We start from the raw sequence: 21,675 nt of genomic DNA on the forward strand, positions 1-21,675 counted from the left end.
ATATATAGTACCTATAATACATAAAGAAATATATACACTATAATATCTTTGTCAGCCACCACAAATCTCTTTCATAAAGAAAAATTTAAGTGGACAAATACTAGTGAAATGAATTGTGTCCCCACTTGGTGGTGTTTTGTCCTTTATCGTAATTTGTCTTTATTACTGATCTTTTTTTTTTATCATCCTATGTTGATTTTCTCCAAATGATGGAGTCACTTAAAAAAGAGTGGGCAAAATGAGTGAAGGCTGTCAAAAGGTAAAAACTTACACTTCTAAAATAAATAAGTCCTGGGGTTGTAATGTCTAGCATGGTGACTTCGGTTAATAGTACAATACAGTATTGTATCTTTAAGCGTTGCTAAGAGAGTAGATCTTAAAAAGTTCTCATCACAAGAAAGAAATTCTCATCACATTTTGTGTGGTGATGGCTGTTAACTGGACTTACTGTGTTGATCACTCTACAATAGATCCACATTGAATCATTACGTTGTACATGGAAACTAAGACGTAATAGTCAGCTTTGCCTCAATTAAAAAAAACTTAAAAATTAAATTTTAAAGGGCAAGGCCATGGTTCTTATTCAGATGGGTACTCTCTGCCCAATGGCCTAATTTTTTCTTTTTTTCCTTTCACTTTGCTGGGGTGTGCTGGCCTGTAGAATCTCCAGCCAGTTACCCCACCCCCCACCCCCCACCCCCAGAGGACACTCAGCAGTCCTTAACAATACCTGGTCCATCAGGGAGTCCAACCTACAGCACAGTCTGCATTCACCTAAAGCTCTTGGCACAGCCCTGCACCCCTAGGACATGGTGAATTGTACAACTATCCACTCTCTGGTTTGTTTCAGGGAGGCTGACAGGTCTACATGGAAAACATCGCAGAAAGCGCTACGCTGAAAAGAAATAATCATACAGAGCTTCCCCTGAGGAGCATTTAAGTCCATATCATTAATCTTTATAACACTCCTATGAAAGAGGCAGGAGACGCGTCCTCTCAGCCAGTGTTTCATAAATGAGGGAACGGGGCAGTTGAGTGGGGGAGATTACACCTGGTAGGGGAGAGAGTTAGGATGTCAGGAGAAAAAAACCCAAAAACCCTGGAGGTCTCTGCTGCACTCAGCCACATTCTGACATCCAGCACGCAGGCTGCAGCCTGAGCAAATGCAGGTTTCCACTTTTACAGGAGTGTTTAATTTTCAGGGCGCTGCAACCCATACATGGCTATCCACGTCTTCTTCCGATCGGCCGTACTTTCCAGCCCAGCCCCCTGCAGCCCCACTTGAAACATCTTGTGCTGTCAGTAGCTGCCAGTGAGTTTAAATTCCAGGCCTCCAGGCAAAGATTTTCAAGAGGTTTCTGCTCCAGCTCACCTCTTCCAGAAATGGCCTCTGACTACCCAGCCTCGGGATTTCCTCCCCAGGCAAACCTGGCCTGTTTGCTTGGCTCCAGCACCTTCTCTGACACCTCTTTCTCATCTGGGCTCAGTTGGGGGCTGAAAATAAGGAGGCAGCGAAGTCCCCAATCTTCTGCCACACAGCTGTGCATAACAGACATGGTTTTGCTTTTATCCTTTGCGGCCTGAATTACTTTCTCAGTAAAGCTGCATATCCCCATATGTGGCTTCTTAACCATTTAATGACACTGATAACTAATCTCCTATACTATTCTCAATAATTTGTAGAACTAACATCTATAATGCAAAAGTCAAAAAGCAAAATGAGTAAAGAGGGGGGAAAGATATCGAAATAGAGTGACAGGTAAGAAAATACAAAAATAGAACCTCCTACAGAATGGCCTCTTCACTTCAAGATGGAGATTAAACATTTTTGTGGCACAATCTAAAGGACACAATTTTTACAAGCTCCAGGATGAGTTTATTTTTCCAGTGCTTAGACAACTATCTCTTTAGGGACCCAAAGAACTGTTGTGAAATAAACTCTTCTCTAGAAAGCAGCAAGCTGGAAAGTTAAAGCTGAAAATCCTGTGCCCTATAATCTTTTAGGTTAAAAATGATAACAGTTATTGTCCACTGAGCACCTAATATATGCTGGGCACCATGAAACTGTGTTACATGCATTAACTTATTACTCTTAAACATTTATAGGGAGGTTTCCCCCATTTTACAGATGAGAAAACTGAGATTCAAAAGTTTATATGACTTGCCCGAGGTCACAGAGCCTGGGTTTGAATCCAGGGCTTTCTGCGGACCTCATGATGGTCACCGGCAGATTTTACAAGCTTCTGAAGTGTCTCCTGAATGACCACGTGAAAATTGATTTTTGTGTGGCACCGTTATATTAATATCAAGACTTTTTACCCTCTGCCATGTGTATAAGTTTTGGGGGAAAAAACTACCTTGCTGAATGAAGAAGTTGGGCTCCTCATTTCAAAGGGCATTGTATTAAAATAAAATGATAAATGTGAAAAACCTTTGGAAAATACAAAAGCATTCTACAGAGGGATGACGATGCCATTGCTGTTTACAGTGTCAAGAGGTGTGTGATATTCATGATCATTCTCAAAACACCCGCTTACCCAACCAATTAGCACACTGGTAACTTGTGAACAAGCTACCTTTTCACCTCCTCATCCTGCGAGCTGCAGAATGCCTTTGTTAGAAGTTAGGTATTACAACCTCGTGCTCCAGCAACTTATTTCTGGGCCAGGACCACTTGCTCAGCGGGGCACGTTTGTGTCATGAGTTTCTCTTTTAACAGGCACAGAAACGCCTAATGTGCAGACATACACACGGGTTACAGCTGGGTCACCCCCGATGAGCTGATTTACCGCCCCCAGCCCGGGTTTCGCGATACCGGTAAATAAGCCCGCTTAACTAGCTGGGGGCAGGGCCGGTGATTAACGGCCCCCTTCAGAGTCTCACCTGATCTTCCGGGAGTTTCCAGCTCTCACGTGTGTGCTTGGTTTTGAAACAGCATTAAAGCAGCTCGGAGGCAAGAGGATTTAAAAACCCCACGAGGAGCCGACGAGAGCTCATTAGTTGCTCGACCCTGGAGGACGAAGGAAAGTTAGTGAAGGTTGACCACGCTCTAGAAGTAGTGCCGCTTCAGGTTTGGGAGAACCGTTTTCAACTACTCCTTCATCCTATACTAAGTACTGAGGAAAACTAAGCGGAGAAAGGACATGTAAGGAGCGTCCGGGGGGGAAGGCAAACACTGGCCTGAGCCTGGTCCTTGGAAATCAACTGACAACAGGAAGGAAGTTTATTAACCCCTCCGCTCCCCCTCCTTTTTCCCGGGGTGAGAATCGGCTCCTCCTCCTCCTCCTCCCAGTCTTGCGACCCCGGTGTAAAATGCAACCAGCCGCCTGCTTTCCGCACCCCGCGCGTGGCTCCCAGCAGAGGAAGAGGCAGGAGCGGAGGCTGCCGCCCAAAGCCGAGTGGAACGAGTCCATCCGACCGGCGTGAACATCCCAGGCGAGACAGCCTGCACCCCGCGACATACGCTCCGGCGGGGCACCTTACGCGAACCGTTTCTCAGCCGCTCTGCAGAATTGGTACTCGGCACAGCAACTCCTAGCCTGATCCCCTAGCCCCACTGTGCCCCCAACCCCGGTGCTTAGGGCAGGTGGTGCAAACGCCCCCGCCCTCGGGCGCCTCCTGCCGGGGAGAAGGAAGGCGGCCGGCGCTGAGCAGTCGGGCGCGGGGCGGGGAGAGAACTCCGGGGCCGGGAAGAAGCCGGGAGCTTCCCTGATGGTGCCGCCGCCTCCGAGCCGGGGAGGAGCGGCGAAGGGGCAGCTAGGCAAGAGCCTGGGTCCGCTGCTGCTGCTCCTAGCTCTAGGACACACGTGGAGTTACCGAGAGGAGTCCGAGGACGGCGACAGGTAAGCGCGGCCTCAGGCGCACGGGGTGCAGGCGGTGCTCCCCACCCACTCCCGTAGTGACCTGCACGCCCTCGCTCTCCAGAGCGCTCAACTTGCAGGACGACGTTGAACTCTGTTCCCGGGTCAGAGCCTCCGCACCCTTACCCCGGGCTCTCCCTTCTGTGGGTCCGGGCTCCGTGACACCCGCGCCCCGCATTCTTGCCACGGGCCCCGCTTCTTCACCCTTATTTTTTTTTTTTTCTTCTCTTGGGGCTGGGTTCGCTCCGCTGGACCCTCACCTGGCCCGCCCCTGACCCCGGAGGTCCCTTCGCTTCCGCGCTGGGGCACCAGCGTCTGCGCCGCGGGCGCAGGACGCAGATGGCCAGCGCGCTCAGCCCTCTGTTCTCCCGCGGAGAATCAAAGAAGTTCCTCCAACTCTTTCACAGAGAAATCTGCTCGGAGAATAAAATCGCCACGACCAGATACCCATGTCTGAAGCCTTCAGGCGAGCTCACCTCGTGCTTCAGGTAAGTCTCAAGGCTTGGCCGAGTCCGCCCCGCGCGCGGGGCTGGTTGGGGAGGCAGAGCCACGGAGGAGGGGTTTGGAGACACGCTTGGGGACCAGAGCCATGGTGGTGCTGGGACGTATTGGCGATTTCTTGGTGCAGCCCCCCCCCCCTTTTTTTGCATGTGGTTTCTGGGTCAGAGCAGCGATGGGTCAACTGAGTGTCTGCTCCTGGAGTTTGTGCTCCGAGATCCTGAGGGAGGTGCTTTACTGCTCCCTGGAATACCTTCGAGGCGAAGGTTGGAAAAAAAGGTTGTAAATTTATAAGGAAAGTGGATCAGATTGTGTATTTATAAAACAAAACGCAAAAGCAACCGTCTGTCTTTGCTATGCTGCACTGTTTACATCCAGAGTCGTCAAAAAGGAAATACTTGGCCCTTGGTTGTCTTTTTGACCTTCTGCCAGGACAGAGTGTAACGCGCAGTCACAGTCTCTGTGGGCAGAAGGATGGGGCAGGATTGCGGGCAGTCGATAGGGTTGTGTTAAGTGAAAACAGAGCGTCAAGATTGTTGAGCCACAAAAACAGCCTTCCTGTAAACTCGATCTTCAGATCACCTGGGTGCTCATTAAAACTAAGCATGGATGGCCTAAAGAATCTATAGTATAAAAAATGCTCATGGGTGATTCTTATTCTCAACAAGGGGCATCACGGCTCCCTATTTGCAACTCTTAGAGGCAAGGGTTGATTTGTCACATAGGTTACTGTCCCAGTGCCCTCACTGGAAGGAGGCACGTGGGCACAAACACTTCTGAGGTGCCTGCTTTCAAAGGGACTGTGCAACCTACCGAGATCACGCACTCCACCTAACTCCATCTCTGTCTCAGGGAATTGTGCACTGCCCTGGGTACCGAGATAAGTATCAAGTTGTACAAGATAATAGCAATCCTCAAAAGTGAACTGAGTAAGAGAGGAAAGATGTAACAGATGAAACTTAAGGGTTTCAGCTGTAAGCAGTTTCATATGCACAAAGGTTCAGGTGTAAGTGGTTCTAGGGCTGGTCAGTTTAGAGGTACAAAGGCACATTTTGACCATGCTTTAAGAAACCTGTTGGCAGAGAAATGACTAATTATTTAAGCCACAGCTACGTGGCTTGAGAAAAGGACTGCCTTCTCTTGAGACGTGGGTGGTGGAACACCAGGCAGGAACAGGTGAGTTAGGGAGTAGAGTTCAGTTGGCAGGTGTAAAGATGTAGGTTAACTAGGTGAGCAAGGTCACTTAGCTTGGGACCTGGTCTGGTGGTATCAACTCCAGGACTTTGCCTGGTTGCAGCCTTGTGTTTCATCTACACTATTTCTTGGAACACTTTTTTTTTTTTTTCTTAATGACCAGAGCATAAAACCTCTACTTTAAAATGGAAAATGACCCTGAGATGGTTTGCTCATTTATTTGGTCCCTGAAGGTCAGACTGCGTGTCAGTGACAGTTACAAAATGCATGTCCGATTTTCATGAAACCATTGGTGCCTGCCTGATTAGTGTTCTAAGCTGATAGCATTCGTTACGCTGTTACTGTATTTTTTTTCCCCCAGACTTAAAATAACTTTTCTCTACTAAGACAACAGGAGACAATAGCCATGTCTTGATTTTTCATTAACAGCAACCCCGAGAAACAGTTTAGAGAGCTAAGGAAAAAGATACCTCTAGGAGAAAAGGGCTTTGTTTTGGAGACAGGGGAATGGGAGAATGGTTTCAGCTGAAAAGAATGGTAATGGTCCCTGTGAATAGAGTCCTATTCATTTTCCTTTGAGTTCTATGTGTACTTCATTGGTTTTACACAGCTTCTATAACCTTGCAACTTTCTAAAGGTTGGTTGGCAGTTGCTGCCCCCATTTTGAACCCCCAAAATGGAAGAACTTTGTGTGTTCGTTGGTTTGTGAATTCTAATTATCCTGGTCCTGTAGACCCTTGCCACTTCCAGTGCGGTCTGGAAATGGGCACAGGCATCATGTGGGAGCCTGTATTGTCTCATGCCCCTGCCCAGACCTCCTGAATCAGAACCTGCACGTTAATGAGATGTGCATTAAAGCTTGAAGCGCTGTTATAGAAACCGGTGTCCTCAGTGAGGGTCATGGTGCAAACCAAACCTGTGGTGACAGATTCTCAGGAGCTCAGAGGCCTCTACAGCTGAGCGGGTAGTTAGCCCTTACTACCATATTAATGTAAAACCAGACAAAGAACCAGCCTTCCAGGAAAACCAGACTCTTCAATTGTTGGATGACCTTTAATAAAGCTGTAAGTGGCAGAGCTGCTGTTCGGGGAATGCTATCTTACTGCATAGAATTTGGCTTGTCCTGATGTCTTCTGGCAAAGGGCCTTTTCACACAAGAGAATGAATGTCCAAAGTCACTCTTGAATTGTGGAAAGTAATCTTTTAACCCTGATTTAAAACAAAACAAACAACTTGTGGAGGATGCGTTTAATGCTAAAAATGAATATGGCAGGTGCAGGTAATCTGAATCTACCACTATTCCTAAAAGTATATGGAGACTTAAGTGATAGGGAAAAGAGATAAGTTCAAAATAATCATTGTTCTGCACCCCCCCACACCTCTGTACACTTGTTTTTCATGGTTTTATCTAAGCGACATCTTTTCACTTTAGCCTTATATTAAATGATAGTTTAAGGACTGACTGTCCAGCACCCCTCTATGCACTTTACTTACATGTAGCTCTAATCCTCAAAGCCACTCTGTAGCATTTGTGTTGTCTCAGTTTTACAGAGGGAACTGAAACTCGGGGATTAAGTCAACTTGCTCAGGGTCATAAAGTTAATACATGGTGAGAGCCAAGATTCAAACCCAGATTTGTCTGACTTCAAAGCCTGGGCCCTTTCATCATCTCAGAGGTGTCTACAGATGAGACTGAGCTTTCTAGATCCTGGGATGTAAATAAGGAAGAAGACTATAAACTTAGATGGCTATAAACTCGAAAGAAGCAGTTAGATAACGCTAACATCCACTGTAACCATAGTTACGGTTTTCTGAATTATCATCGCCCTTGAGATGGTCTCAAATAATTGACTTTTTTTTTTTTTGTCTTGAGGGCTGCGCTTGAAGCATATGGAGGTTCCCAGGCTAGGGGTCTAATTGGCGCTGTTGCTGCCGGCCTACACCACAGCCACTGCAACGCTAGATCTGAGCCACATCTGTGACCTACACCACAGCTCATGGCAATGCCAGATCCTTAACCCACTGAGTAAGGTCAGGGATTGAACCTGTGACCTCATGGTTCCTAGTTGGGATTCGTTTCCGCTATGCCACGATGGGACTCCAATTAACTGACTTTATATTGTACACTGGTGGTTGATAGGTATGACTTTCCTTCCTTGCAGGATTTCAGCTCAATCACAGGCTCTGTGTTTGTACAAACTCTTCCCAAATGTGCCCTGAGCCAAGTACCTGGAGTTTATGGAACACTGAATGCGAGGGGCATCTTGGGCTCAAGGACATACTTGCTCAGTGTTATAATGTGGCCATAGTGTATGTTCTCTTACCATCAGTTAGGACTTCAGAGTTTGTGTGATTTATCTAGGTTCTAAGTTTATTCTAGTGAAACTCAGTACCTAAAGTTAATGGTATTTAGCCCTCTTGTGGCTGTTTTTTTCCTACAAGTTAACTTTTTCCCTCCTTTTGAATACCATGAAGTTTAAACAAAGGGTTTGTTTATTTTCCTTTTCCTTCACTGAGTCTCATATCAATAAAATGACAAAGGCTTTTTAAAAATATGGAGTTCCCGTTGTAGCTCAGTGGTTAATGAATCCGACAAGGAACCATGAGGTTGTGGGTTTGATCCCTGGCCTTGCTCAGTGGGTTAAGGAGCCAGGGAGCTGTGGTATAGGTCACAGATGTGGCTCGGATCCTGCGTGGCTCTGGTGTAGGCTGGCGGCTACAGCTCCACTTAGACCCCTAGCCTGGGAACCTCCATATGGCTTGAGAGCGGCCCTAGAAAATGCAAAAAGACCAAAAAAAAAAAGATGTTTAAGTATAGGAGACATGGAGAAGTCAACTTAAGTCCAGTAAAAATGCTAATTAACTCTTTGGATCCATTAATCCATTAAGGGCTTGAGCATCTTATTAATGAGCTTAAAGTAGTCCTAAAAAAATGCTTGAGGACAGTCTCTGGTCAAGTTTTAAGACTGGATTTTTAGACCATGGCTTCTGCCACTGTAACCAAGATAGAGTATATGTGATTTGAGTTCAAAGTTGTATGGTTCTTATCAATGAGGGGGAAGAAATGAGAGGCAGCTAGGAATAGCTGTATGGGCAGGAGAAGACTTGATTTTTCAACATGGTTTCTTGGGCAGAATTTAGGTGTTTTAAGTTGCATTAGCTGTGATCTTCAGCTTTGGGTTCATGGACCTCCAAGTAAAGGCCCTCAGTAGTGTTTGTCTGGTCAGTGGTGTCTTGTCAAAATGACAGGTGATGCAAAAACTCCCACTTTGAGGCGTTCCCTTCGTGGCGCAGTGGTTAACGAATCTGACTGGGAACCATGAGGTTGTGGGTTCGATCCCTGTCCTTGCTCAGTGGGTTAAGGAACTGGTGTTGCCGGGAGCTGTGGTGTAGGTCGAAGACGCGACTCAGATCCCACGTTGCTGTGACTCTGGTGTAGGCCGGCAGCAACAGCTCTGATTAGACCCCTAGCCTGGGAACTTCTATATGCTGCAGGATCGGCCCTAAAAAAGGCAAAAAGACCCAACCCCCCCCCCAAAAAAAACCCAAAAAGCCTCCCACTTTGAGATAATGCAGCAGGGTTGCCAAATCCTGTTAAAATGTGGGAGTTAATGTGATATTTCTACAAGTGTGTTTACCTGGAAATTGGAGAGCAAGAAAGTCATTTAGAGCAACTTAGCCCCCCAGACTCTAGTTAAGTTGCCATTGGAGGAAAGACTGGAGGATGTGCTGTCTGGCAGGTCACTAAGTCCCTGAAGAGGCCTTTGATAATGTCAAAACAGGCACCGTGGAAACGCTGCCCCAGTTGGAATTCTAGCTCTACTGCCAGTTTTGTGACCTTGAACACTCCTCTATCTCTGTGCTTTGGTTTTCTCCTTTGAGTTAATGAGGATGTTAGTTGTGGAGTTATAGGTTCCCAGGTGAGGGTGAACTGAATCGATGTATGTAGGGAGCACTCCCTGGCTCACTGCTGCATCTAAGTCTGGCATGGGGACTGCACACAGTGGGTGCTCAGTGAACCTGTCGCATTTTGAACTTTACATTAGACATTTTTGAAAGAGCACGTTAAGATCATGGCCAGAAACCTGAGGGTGTTTATACAGCAGTCAAACATCAGCTGTTTTTACTTTCCCAAGTGTAGGCCAGCCCAGAAAGCTAGTGCCTTGGGAAAATTACCAAGAGAGTATTTTTGCTTCCTGCCTCCCACCTGACTACACAGTGTGCTCTACTCCAGAGACCCTAAGGGCAGGTAGAAGGCATAGTTAACCCTATTCTAGAGGCTCTTGGAGCTTTGCTCCTTGGTCAGGGTTGTGAAAGGTTTCATTGGCAGAGATGAGGCTAGCAATTGGGTCCTCAGCCCTGTACTGGCCTCTGCCTTCCCATCCTGTGGCCAGCATAGCCTAGGAGAGACACTTGAGGGCAGCTCTGAAAAGCTGTCTGTTCACATGCAGGGCTTGTGGAGCCTTCTGGGGAAAGCATTTGTATCTTTGTCTACTGTCCCTGTTCTGTCCATAAGGAGGAAGTGGTGGAATGCTGTGAAGCACAGCAGGGATGGATGGGGGTGGCTTCGTGCAGAACAGTGTGCATCACAGGTATGTTGGGGACAACTTCAGTTTCCCTATTATATCCTCTCTACCCTGGTTGGCCGCCTGTCTCCTCATTTGTGACTGTGTCCTGAGGCTACTACCCCCACACTTGGACAGGGCTCTGTATAGTCAAGTGACTGAGTTGAATAGGATGTTAATGTCTCAAGTAACGATGAGATTTGACTGAAGCCTTTTAAGTTCTTCTAGAACTTCTGTTGCTGTGGAGTATGCCTCCTTTTCTAAATGAGAAACCAGATTAATTGCACCTCTGCAATTACTTGCTTGCGTTAGTTCCTACCTTGACCTGAACTTCAATTGCTAATGTGTTACGTGGCTGATTCTGGCAGCTCTAGCTTACTTGCAACTTGTGACTTTAACACCTGCAGAGGGTGTGAGTGGTCCTTCCAGTTGCGTTGGTTGCCCTGTCCACACTGGCTTTGAAGTTTGAGTCACCTCGAAGGTGAGTTGAGGTTTTAAAGGGGATCTTATTCTCTTCCACAGCCTCTGAAGAACAGGTGTCAGAGGAGGTGGAGGATGTTGGCCCAGGCAAGGTTCTGTCTCACCTTCCCTCCTTCATGAAACAGACAAAATGATAGGGACAACAAACAGTTGAACTGGCCACAGCAGGCCACACTTACCCTGGTGTCCTCTGAGACGGGTCTAGAAACTTTCTGAAGTTGTTGATGCCTGACTTTACTCCATTGACTTCATCTTTTCTAGGCAAAGTCTCAAGGTGGGTGCACCCAGAAAAAGCAAATAGGCTCTTCTAGAATACTTTCTTTCTCAGGAGGAGGTTTGCATTTCAGTCAGTAGTTTGTATCGGTGGTTCAGTTTGCCTGAACTGACTACCCTCCTGCTTGGTGGGGCCACCCCCCCAAACCCCCACCCATGGCCTCTGTGCCTTAGAGAGTCTGCCTGATGCAGGGTGAGTGTCTGGAGAGTGGAGGTCTCCATTCTGTTTACCTTTCCTCCCCCAAATAAGAGCAAAAATCAGCTGTAACATGTGCAGCTTCCCTTCTGCCAAGCCAGGTTCTTTTCTACAAAGCCATTCACCAATTGCAAAGTTCTGTCAACCGTTTCCTTCATTTATTCAGAGTTTCCTATGTGCCCAGCACAATTCTAGGCACTTAACAATACATATGTGAATAAAGCAGGAAAACCCCCCAAACCTCTGCCCTCGTGGAATGCATGGATTTTAATTCAATTTATCTTTCAGTAAAGGAATTTAGAGCCAAGGATGTCCTTTGGGATGTTTGTAAGATGATTATCTTTGGCACACTCCTGATTAATGTCACGTTTGGGGGACTGAGAGCTTAATTTCCTGTGGCCCAGCTGTGTCCTTTCAGCAAAAGAAACCCCACAGCTCCAGGCAGGGCCACGAGAACCCGGGGGTGGTGGTAACATTTTATTGCGCTCACAAGAAATGAGCACGTGCCGCAAGTCTCTGCTTCTGAGAATTACTGGAATGTGAAAGCCTTGCAAAGAGAAGGCACATTTTCTGGCTGTGCCTTAGGAGGTGGACGGCAGCATACACCTCATATGGGCCTGTGTTCCTGGCCTAGGTCAGACTGGTGGTTTGCAAGGGAAGCTCTAAGCTGTATTAAGAGGTGTGCCACTCCAGCACTGCCTGACCCTCCCAGTAATCCATTACAGGTGTGTGCTTATAAATGTATCTGAACCTTCTGGACAACTTGTTTTCATCCCGAGATGCCTGCAGGGGGCGGAGCGGAGTTAGGTCTACACATTCAATCCTAATTAAGCAAAGTACATCTTTCCAGCTTAAAGGTGTGATCTGTGCGAGTCAAAAACAGGTGTTGAGAGCTTGGAAGAATGAATAGGTTGCCTCCTTGTTGGGTATGTTAGAATGCAAATTAGATCATCTTTCCATGCCCTCCGTGACTCTAGAAACTTGGACTACGTCCATTCTCAAGTTGTCCACTGCTTGGCCACTGTTGTCAGATATTCTCTGGTATTCTCTTCTGTTGGAGTGATGCCCCCATCCTTAGTCCTCTGGGAAGGGCAGGGGCAGTTGTTGGCCCAGTGCCTGCTGGTACAGAAGTCAGGGGGACCCTCTGCAACAGGATCTGGCCCAGGAAGTCTGGTATGAAGCAGGAAGGGCAAAGTCGGGCCCATGGCATGTTTTTTGCACAACCCATGAATGCTTACACAACCTAAGAATGCTGCCTTTTTTTTTTTTAAAGGGTTAAACTATGCAGCAGACCTTACTTAGCCCCTAAAGCTCAGATATTTACCATCTGGCCCTCTCTAGGGAAAGTCGGAAAGTTTGCCAGCTGCTAAAGACCCATCTTTAATATAAAGACCGAGGCTGGGGTTCTCCATCTCTGTGACCTTGTCCCTGGGTCTGAGTTCTCAGAGGTAACACTTTGGGGCATTTAATCAGCTCACCTCTGGGGCCTTTGCTTTTGTATGGTCTTCCATTGTATCCGGGCCTCCTGCTCTGAGCATCTTTGGTGGTGACTTGGGTTTCCTCATCTCTAGGAATCCAGCATAGTGATTGTTGAGGTGGAGCTTCTTTTCCAGCTCATCTTCCTTGAAATGATTCCCTAAGTGAATGTAACTTTCAGGGTGTCTTTAAGAAGCTGATTTTACTGCAGGTAGTTAAGTGCCAACTTACTTCTGCTTTTCTACATGTTCCGAAGACTGGCCTGCCTGGGCCAGTTGAGTAATCCCTGGATTATCTTGGCTGATCGCCCACCGACAGTCCTTAATTCCATACTTAATTCCTGACTGTATGTTGACCATCACATGCTTTGTTGGCTCAAAGCCGCCTTTCCATAAACTTGTTAGTTTGTAATTTCTGCAGTGGAAAACTTTACATTCAAAAATCAAATGATGGTGTGTATTTTAATGGAGGGACACACATCTAGAAAACGTCATTCTCAATGAGGAGTACTCTAAATCAGTTGCAATATCCCACTTTTCCTTATATGACTAAAAGGCATGATGGTGTTACTCAACCGCGCTACGCATCAGTAATTAAACTTGTGAACTTCAACTCTGAACTGCCTCTTAACAGTGCCAGCTCTTTCATTCCATAAAGATCAGAGACTCCTAAAGTGATGCCTTTGGACCCTGAACATAGGAAATAAATGGTGAAGGAGAGAGCTATTTTAAAGGAAATATTTTGAGGAGTGAGAAACAATCTAATGGCATCTTGGAGAAGGGAGAGGAGAAAAATATTGCAATGGACTACTGGGCATATTAAGATAAATACGGTGGGGTATAGCAAAGAAGAAAACACAGGTATACACACTTGATAAGGATTAGTTTCTTATGAAGATGGAAGTTGGGTAAGAAAAAGATATTAAAGTCATGTGGGAACTTCTGCCCTTGGTAACAGTCATTTTAAGTGATTCAGCTAAACAGATGAAGTGGGAGCCTGACAAAGCTTATAAGGGTCAACAGATTGACAAATGCCGTTTTTGTAATCTGCATGTGTCCAATGCGATTTCCTTGGAGATTGGAGGCTGTGTTTCACTCTGGGATCTTCCTGTAGTGAAATGGCTCCCAGCTTCTGTGGGGAGAAAATTGCAGGGCGGAGGGGAGGTTGACCTCTTGGGAGCTTCCAAGACCACAAGACTGTTCATCAGAGGCCAGGTCGTTCCAAAAAGATGCACTAATGTTGAGTTTTGACAGATTCTGAAAGGTTAGAAGAATCTCGAATGCAACACCAATGGGATTTCATCTCTGAAAAATTTGCCCGAAGGATTTTTTAATTCTGTAAAAGTGATTTGAATAGTGTGCTGGTTTTCTGGAAGTCATTCTTGCATGCTCTGGCCTGGAAACTGGGTGGACTGAGAGAACAGTCACTGCAGGGCTCTGTATAAAACTTATGTGGAAGTCACTTAAGCAGGCAACGTTTTCTATCTGGAACACCGCTCAAAGGAAAGGGAGAAAAGGAGGAGAGGGTGGGGGCATGGAAGGGAGCTTTGAATAAAAAGAAAATTGAGATCATGTCCTTCTTTATTCCTGATTTCCCTGTGTGTGTGAAGGCTCTGTCACACAAGTACTCGAGCTTGCCCTGCACATTCTCACTCAAGGTCCCTGAGCAGGTGCGTGGCAGAGCCAGGGTCCTAAGCCAGACAGTCTGACTCTGGAGACTCTGTTGGGTTCCTCTGTAAGGCCTGACAGTTGTGGTTACCTTGCCCTCTGCCAACCACAAATTAAAAAGATGTCAGGGGGTTCCCAGGGGCTCCATGGATTAAGGATCTGGCATTGCTGCTGTGGCATGGGTTCCATCCCTGGCCCTGGAATTTCTGCATGCTGTGGGCATGGCCAAAAAACCCACACAAACCTTTAGATGAAGGAAGGACTGCTAGAAATAGGGATGTTGGTGATGCTGGCACAAACATAAAGCAGACAAGGTATCAAAAAAAAAAAATTCAGAAGCCAACCAGCGCCCCCCCACCCACCATGTTAGTTTACTAGTGTTGCCTAAACAAACTACCATAGACTCGGAAGCTCAAACAGATTTCTTGTGATTCTAGAGGCTTAGAGGTCTGAGAACAACATGGTGGCAGGATCGATCCCTCTGAGGCCTCTCCTTGGCTTGCAGACACCTGTCTTCTCCCTGGGGTTTCCACATGGTCTTCCCTCTGTATCTGTGACCTGATCCCTTCCTCTTATAAGGCCACCCTTTCACCTTGCATTGGAGCCATCCTAATACCTCATTTTGACCCCATGACCTGTTGAAAGCTCTTCTGGTCCATTCTTTGGTCCTGGAGTCAGGACGTCAAGGTGTAAGTTTTGGCGAGAACACAGTCTAGCCTGTTATATCCCCACCAAAACCCAGCACACACGGGTCATGTATTAAAGGGACACTTGAGACACACTGATGTCCATGGGTGTCACTGTCCCACCCTGGTAATGCTGAGTGACCCAGTGACATTAAAGTACCTTAACAGTACCACCGAAGAAGAGGATTAAACTCTCTCTAAAATGGCTTCAACCATAATGCGATGTTTCTTTTCCATAGAACCTCTCTCTCCAGGGTCGTACCATTGATGGAGGCTGTGATCTGTTCTAATACTTACATTAAGATATTGTTATAGTATTATAAATGCTGAGGCCCTATGCCAGACCTGCTGCATCACAGTCTGCATTTTGACAAGGTTCTTGGATGTTTCTTACATTGGGAGGCATGCTCCTAATCAGCGTTGCATGGTTTCAGGCTCCCTCCTCTCACATGGCTGTTCTTTGTTTCCTACGTGTAAAGCCCTAGGCAGTGACTTGTAGCTTAGCCTGCACATTGGAATCACCTGGTGAACTTTGAGTTTTAGTGTCCAGATATACCCTAGACCACTTATAAACAATGGAGGGGGAGTGCCAGGCACCAGGAATTTGTTTTGCATATGTGTGCTTTTTTTTTTCTTTTTTTTTTTTTAGGGCTGCACCTGAGACACATGAAAGTTCCCAGGCTGGGGGCGCGAATCAGCTACAACTGCCAGCCTATACCACAGCCACGGCAATGCGGGATCCAAGCCGCGTCTGCGACCTACACCACAGCTCAGGGCAATGCCAGATCCTTAATCTGAGAGGGGCCAGTGACTGAACCTGAAACCTCATGAATACTATTTGGGTTCTTTACCTCTGAGCCGTGATGGGAAATCCCTTTTTTTGGTTTAATTTTGTTTTAGGAATTCTTGAAGTTCCTTGCATGATTCCATTATACAGTCAAGGTTGAAAACCTTGGCGTGTAAATCAAAAAGGGGTGAACTGTCTGGTTCTTAGCCAGGGGAGAAATGGCCCTCTTTTTTTCTGTGGCCACTGGCCTGGGTCCTCGTGTCTTTTGCAAATGCTGCAAGTCCGTGACCCTTGACAGGGAAATTTTACAGCAAAAGCTTGCACTGGTGCCCGTGTCTTCCATCTCTTCTGTTGGGCGATGCCAGGAGGAAGAGCATGGGACCTTTTTCCTTTCTGTGGGTTGGGTCAAGGGCCGTCAAGGGAGCAATGAAGTGAGCTGAGATCCTCATGAGATGGGTGTTGCTTAAGCTGATCAGTCCTAAATCCCTTGGTGCAAATTCCATCACTTCTCATTTCCTATTGCAGCCTCTCAGCTTGGTGTCTGGAGCTACTTAGTGACCTTTGGTGCATTTAAAAAAAAAATATTTTGCTTTGTTGCTGCACTGCATGAGCCTTCTCCCAAGATATAAACATGGCTAAGCATATTATAAATGAAAGCTTTTTGGTTTCAAGCTATACTTTTCTTTCCTTGCATCAAACGCACTTCCCCCCATATAGTGCGAGAGGAAACCTATGTGCTGGCAGAGATTCTCCTCCCATTCCCTCTTCAACTCCTCAGGCCTCCCCCTGATCACTAAAGGAACTTCTTAGCCCCCAGCAAACAAGGCTTTTTATAGGTTTGCGTTAACTTTATGCAACATGGAACAATGTGCTCTATGGTTTGCGTAATTATCGCTTAGGCTCTGTCTTGATCATATAGCCTTAAATAGTATATGACTTACCAGGCAGTCCCCAAGTGTGTCCATAAGTAATGCATCATTCCATACATATAATTGCATCTTTTTTTTTCCTTGCCTTTTTTAGGGCTGCACCTGTAGCATATGGAGGTTACCAGGCTAGGGTTCGAATCAGAGCTGTAGCTGCTGGCCTACTCCACAACCACAGCAATGCCAGTTCCGAGCTACATCTTCAACCTACACCACAGCTCACAGCAGTGTTGGATCCTTAACCCACTGAGCGAGGCTAGGGATGGAACTTGTCCTCATGGAAACTAGTTTTTTGGTTTTTTTTCTTTCCAGTTGGGTTTTTAATCTGCTGAACCACAACCGGAACTCCCATAATTGCATCCTTTTTGAGTAAAATAGTGATCATTCTGATAAAATCACAGGCATAGAAGTTGTTACAAATTGAGAAAGGAAATGTAATTGCATGTTATGGTTCGATGTGCTCCTGAGGGTTCTTACTGATGGATTTCTTTGAATTGGAGGCTGGCAAGATGTGGCATGGTTCATATGTGACTTGAGTGTTTAATAAACTTCTGGAGTCTGATGGCATGAGTGTGGCACTCTATTAGAAAGAATGGATCTTTAAAGTCTTAGGTGAAGGCGTGAAAGAATCCTAACAACTTACTAGGTACCTTCACTATCCCCATTATCTTTAGGTCCTTCACCAGAGAACCCTAGTGATTGGGAAGCCCATGTCTGGGTTGTGGCACACATTAAAATTAGCTGTTGAAGGCACCTTTAAGTCCATGACAAGATGCTCCAGGCTCTGGTCAAGGAGGCTCTGGCAGTATAGCTACCACCCTATGGCCCTAGGGAAGGAGGAGGTGGCGGTGTTGGCTCACCTGGAGCCACTTGTGGGCAGTCACCGCTGTAGTGGGTGTGTTGCACCCATAGGCTGCTGCAGTGCAGACCAACCCGCTTGGCCATCAAGCTCTATTCAACCTGTACCTCCAAACCCTGCCTCTCTAGTGAATCCTTCCTTGGCTGTTTTAAAAAGCTTCTCTTGTCCATCCTTTAAGATGTGACTTTCTGTATCATCTTAGGGTATTTATCCCTTAGCTTATACACAGCTTGACTCTGGACTGTCCTTACGCATTGGTATGAGCTCATACAGGCACCTTTGATGTCATGGAAGCCTTCATTTGGTGAAGCCCAGTGCTGCAGGGACTGTAGTTTTCATGCCCCAAGGAGATGAGGGTTTCATTTGGACATCTTGGGACTCTACAACTGAGGGGCTTGGCTCCCGTCATGATAGGGAGACATTTTGCAAATATATGTAAAGGATCCATTGTGCTCTGTAGTTATTGCACGGGGACACAAGAAAGAGGAAATCCTCCCTTCTTTAAACGTTCCCTTTTTGATGATAGCAGTACCTGCTCTTGGCATGTTTTATATCATAGGGGATGACCTAAAATTGTGGGTCCTCTGTAATCTCCCCTCTTCAGGATAGTGACAGCCAAGGGACTAGAGTGTGTTTTCTTGATCTCTTCTCTGTGCCTTTAATAACAGACACAGTTACTTACGGAAATAGGTTTGTTCTGCCATTGCTTTTTTTTTTTTTTTCTCTTTTTTAGGGCTGCACCTGCAGCATATGGATGTTTCCAGGCTAGGGGTCTAATCAGAGCTACAGCTGCTGGCCTGCACCACCACCACAGCAAGGCAGGATTCAAGGTGTGTCTGCAACCTACACCACAGCTCACGACAAAGCCAGATCCTTAACCCACTGAACAAGGCCAGGGATTGTACCTGCATCCTTATGGATACTAGTCAGATTCGTTTCTGCTGCGCCATTACGGGAACTCCTGCCATTGCTTTTTCACATAATAATGCTTATTATCTAGACCACAAAGTCACTTTACAGTATGCTGTTTTATAGCATGGTATTTCATTATACAGATGCATTAGCATTCGTCTGCTTACTGGAGAGCTGTTTATAAAGCAGTTAGCAGAAGTTAGCGTCATGGCTCTGTGGTAATGATCCCAACTAGTGTCCCTGGCCTCACTCAGTGGGTAGGGATCCAGTGTTGCTGTGAGCTGCAGTGTAGGTTACAGATGCAGCTCAGATCTGGAGCTGCTGTGGTGTAGGCTGGATTCGACCCCTAGCCTGGGAAATTCCGTATACTGCAGTAATGGCCCTGAAAAGACCCCCCTCCCCCCCAAAAAAGCAGTTAGCAGATGGCTAAGGGTTTTGGGTAGCTTTAAATTTAAGATGCAAATTCCCAACAGATTGAGTTTTAGCAAAATGAATCGGAAGGAGAGGAGAATCTAGAGTAACCTGAGAAGTGTCTTGGTCTGTAACCAGCAGGATGTGGCCTCTAGTGTGTGGCCCTGCCCCTGCACTCCTGGGACCCTTAACCCTCTGGCTCTGATCTTGGGTTGCAGGAGGGGTGGGGCTTTGATCGAGTTCCTTCTCCCTCTGGCAGTCTGTGATTGCTCCCTGCCTCAGAGGGCAGAGCTAACGGAAGCCAGCTTAGTTCACAGCTCAGGGGGTTTGCTTGCGGAAAGACATCTTGGTATGAAGGACAGGGTGAGGCCATCTGGAAACTTGTCTAATCAGCCTTAAAACCAAGACAGCCATCTGGGAGCATCATCTCTTGAATGCCTTTGGTAGTTTCTCTTACCCCAGTTCTTAGAATCTTTTTACTCCCCAGGTACATACTTGTTAAAGCAAGCTGCCCCCCCCTTCGTTGTCAGCACAAGAGACCATCTTTCTCTGAGCAAGTGTTAAGCAACCCCCTCACCCCCCACCCCACCAACGCCTCTGTTTGCTTTTCCTGATATTTTTTTTTCCAGATGTGCTGTCCCACAGAATAAGGGAATGAAGGTGCAGTACCAGCTGTACCTGCTGCCTCACTTAGGGAAGAGCAGTACTCCCAGGGTGACCTGCCTCCTTTCTAGAAAAGGAGAAACTGTTTCACTGGGGCGACAAGGTAATAAAGTGGGAAGAAAAGGTGACATCAGCTGAGAAGGCTTCCTCGTAAAATCTCCTTCACATTTTTTACCCTAACATGCTTGGCTTAATACTTGTGTCTTAACAGTTACGAAACATTTTATTACAGACTTGTTCCTACACGTGTATATCCTCCAGAGTTTATTTTTCCAAGGATCTTTGTAAAGACTTCACCTGCTAACTGGTCTGCTGCAGCCGAGTTGCCCATGTCGTCATTTTGAGCCATATTTGAGCTCCATATTTGGCTCTGTTTGGCCAAGGGAAATAGAGAAATGATGAAACAAGGCAATTAGCTGCATAATTTAGATTAAAGGCTTTCTTGGCTTGTTTTAGTCAGCCAGATTTACCCACATGAAAGAATGAGGCTTCTTTTGAATTACCCAGATAATTACCAGATTTTTAACACCCTTTTCTATGTTTTAGATGGTCTCAGTTTAACGAAATAGGATCTCACTTGAGTTTCAAATTAAATCAACAGACAGCTCATTAATTTGAAGCTTGATTCTTTCTGCTAACTTGTTTTTATTTTATGGCTGCGCCCTGTGGCATTTGGAGGTTCTTGGGCTGGGGATCGAACTGGCACCTCCGCAGAGCCTGAGCTGCTGCAGTTGCATTCTTAACCCACTGAACCACAGCGGGAGCTCCCTAACTTTGTCTTTATACCCTATCATGTCTGTATTTTAACCTGTTCTTTTGAAAGAGTCTTCGCCATTGTGGGGTTGTAATTTGGATGGATATAAATCTCTAGAGAAGCCTTTGCTTTCCAGTGTACTTCACTTACTTGCATCATAATCACAGAAAATGCATGAACTTAGCTTTTTTTGGAAGATGAAGACAAGCTGACCACATTTTCCCTCTTTGTATTTATGTTTATTACTTTTGTCCTTTTAGGGCTGCACCTGCAGCACATGGAGGGTCCCAGGCCAGGGGTCCAATTGGAGCCACAGCCGCTGGCCTACACCTCAGCCATGCCAGATCCAAGCCTTGTCTGCGACCTATACCACAGCTCACAGCAACACTGTATCCTTAACCCACTGAATGAAGCCAGGGATCAAACCCTCGTCCTCATGGATGCTAGTCAGGTCCATTAACTGCTGAGTCACAACGGGAACTCCCTTCTCTGTATTTTTAAATTGTAAAAACTTTGAAGAATGCTGTAAGAAATTCCCATTTGCTCATCGCCAACGTCAGTAATCAAGATTTTACATCATTTGCTTTCTTTTTCCTTTACTAAAGTATCTTAAACTCAGACGTGTCATTTTACCACTATATATTTCAGTATTCCTCTCTAAAAATATGGAGTTTTCACTTTCAAAATGTCATCACCCCAAAAGTTTGTAAACATTCTCCCCCTGAATAAAACTTGGGCTTTGAGGAGTTATTTCTCTTGAATCAAGTCATGTATGAGGGGGTACTTCTGTCACCCCTAAAGAGTGATCTTACATTCTAGCAGGTCTTCATACGTCTGAGTTTCTAGAATAGAAATGCTGTACCCATACCCCCAGAATGTGACATCGCACCACTGTTTGTGGCAGAGCAGAACTCTGTATGAGGCAGTGGCCCAGGGGTAGTTATTTGCTTAATTAAGTTTCACAAGTAAAAAGATAATTTCACCTTAAAGGCAGTTCCCTGTTTGATCTCCAAGAGAATACCATCCTATGAATGGGGTATGTTCTTAGCAGATGAAAATGTCATTTCAACGGGAAGGCTAACATTTTATTTTTATAACTTAGCTGTCTTTATTTTACTTAGGGCTCTTTTAAACCTGAATGAACAAGACTTTTAAAAATTTAATATAGTTTTTAAAGGTTACTTTCCAGTTATTACGAAACATTGGCTATATATTCCCTGTATTGTACAGTATAGCCTTGAGCCTGTCTTACACCCCGTAGTTTGTACCTATACACCCCCCAGCACACACACACTGGTAACCACTAGTTGTCTGTATCTGTGAATATGCTTTTTTGAACACTATTTTTGGTAGGTAGCAAAATTATATTAACTCTTATTACATGAACTTCACTCATGTCAAAAAAAAAAGCAACTTAGATATTGTGAAATGAAAGGTAGCCATAATTGTTTTCATTATGACATCTGTT

The 21,675-nt window shown here is 45.9% G+C and overlaps 1 protein-coding gene across 2 annotated transcripts in view; it reads left to right on the plus strand.

Annotated features, from left to right (window-relative positions):
- The first annotated feature begins 3,003 nt into the window (after nucleotides 1-3,003).
- Nucleotides 3,004-21,675, plus strand: part of CCBE1 (collagen and calcium binding EGF domains 1) — a 233,637-nt gene continuing 214,965 nt past the window's right edge. For both annotated transcript variants that reach the window (XM_047767030.1, XM_047767031.1), the window contains exons 1-2: nucleotides 3,004-3,842; nucleotides 4,268-4,348. In XM_047767030.1, the coding sequence (XP_047622986.1) occupies nucleotides 3,712-3,842; nucleotides 4,268-4,348 (212 nt within the window). In that variant the 5' untranslated portion in view covers nucleotides 3,004-3,711. The remainder of the gene's footprint in view (nucleotides 3,843-4,267; nucleotides 4,349-21,675) is intronic.

The sequence above is a fragment of the Phacochoerus africanus genome, chromosome 2 (genome assembly GCF_016906955.1).
Source record: "Phacochoerus africanus isolate WHEZ1 chromosome 2, ROS_Pafr_v1, whole genome shotgun sequence".
NCBI lineage: Eukaryota > Metazoa > Chordata > Mammalia > Artiodactyla > Suidae > Phacochoerus > Phacochoerus africanus.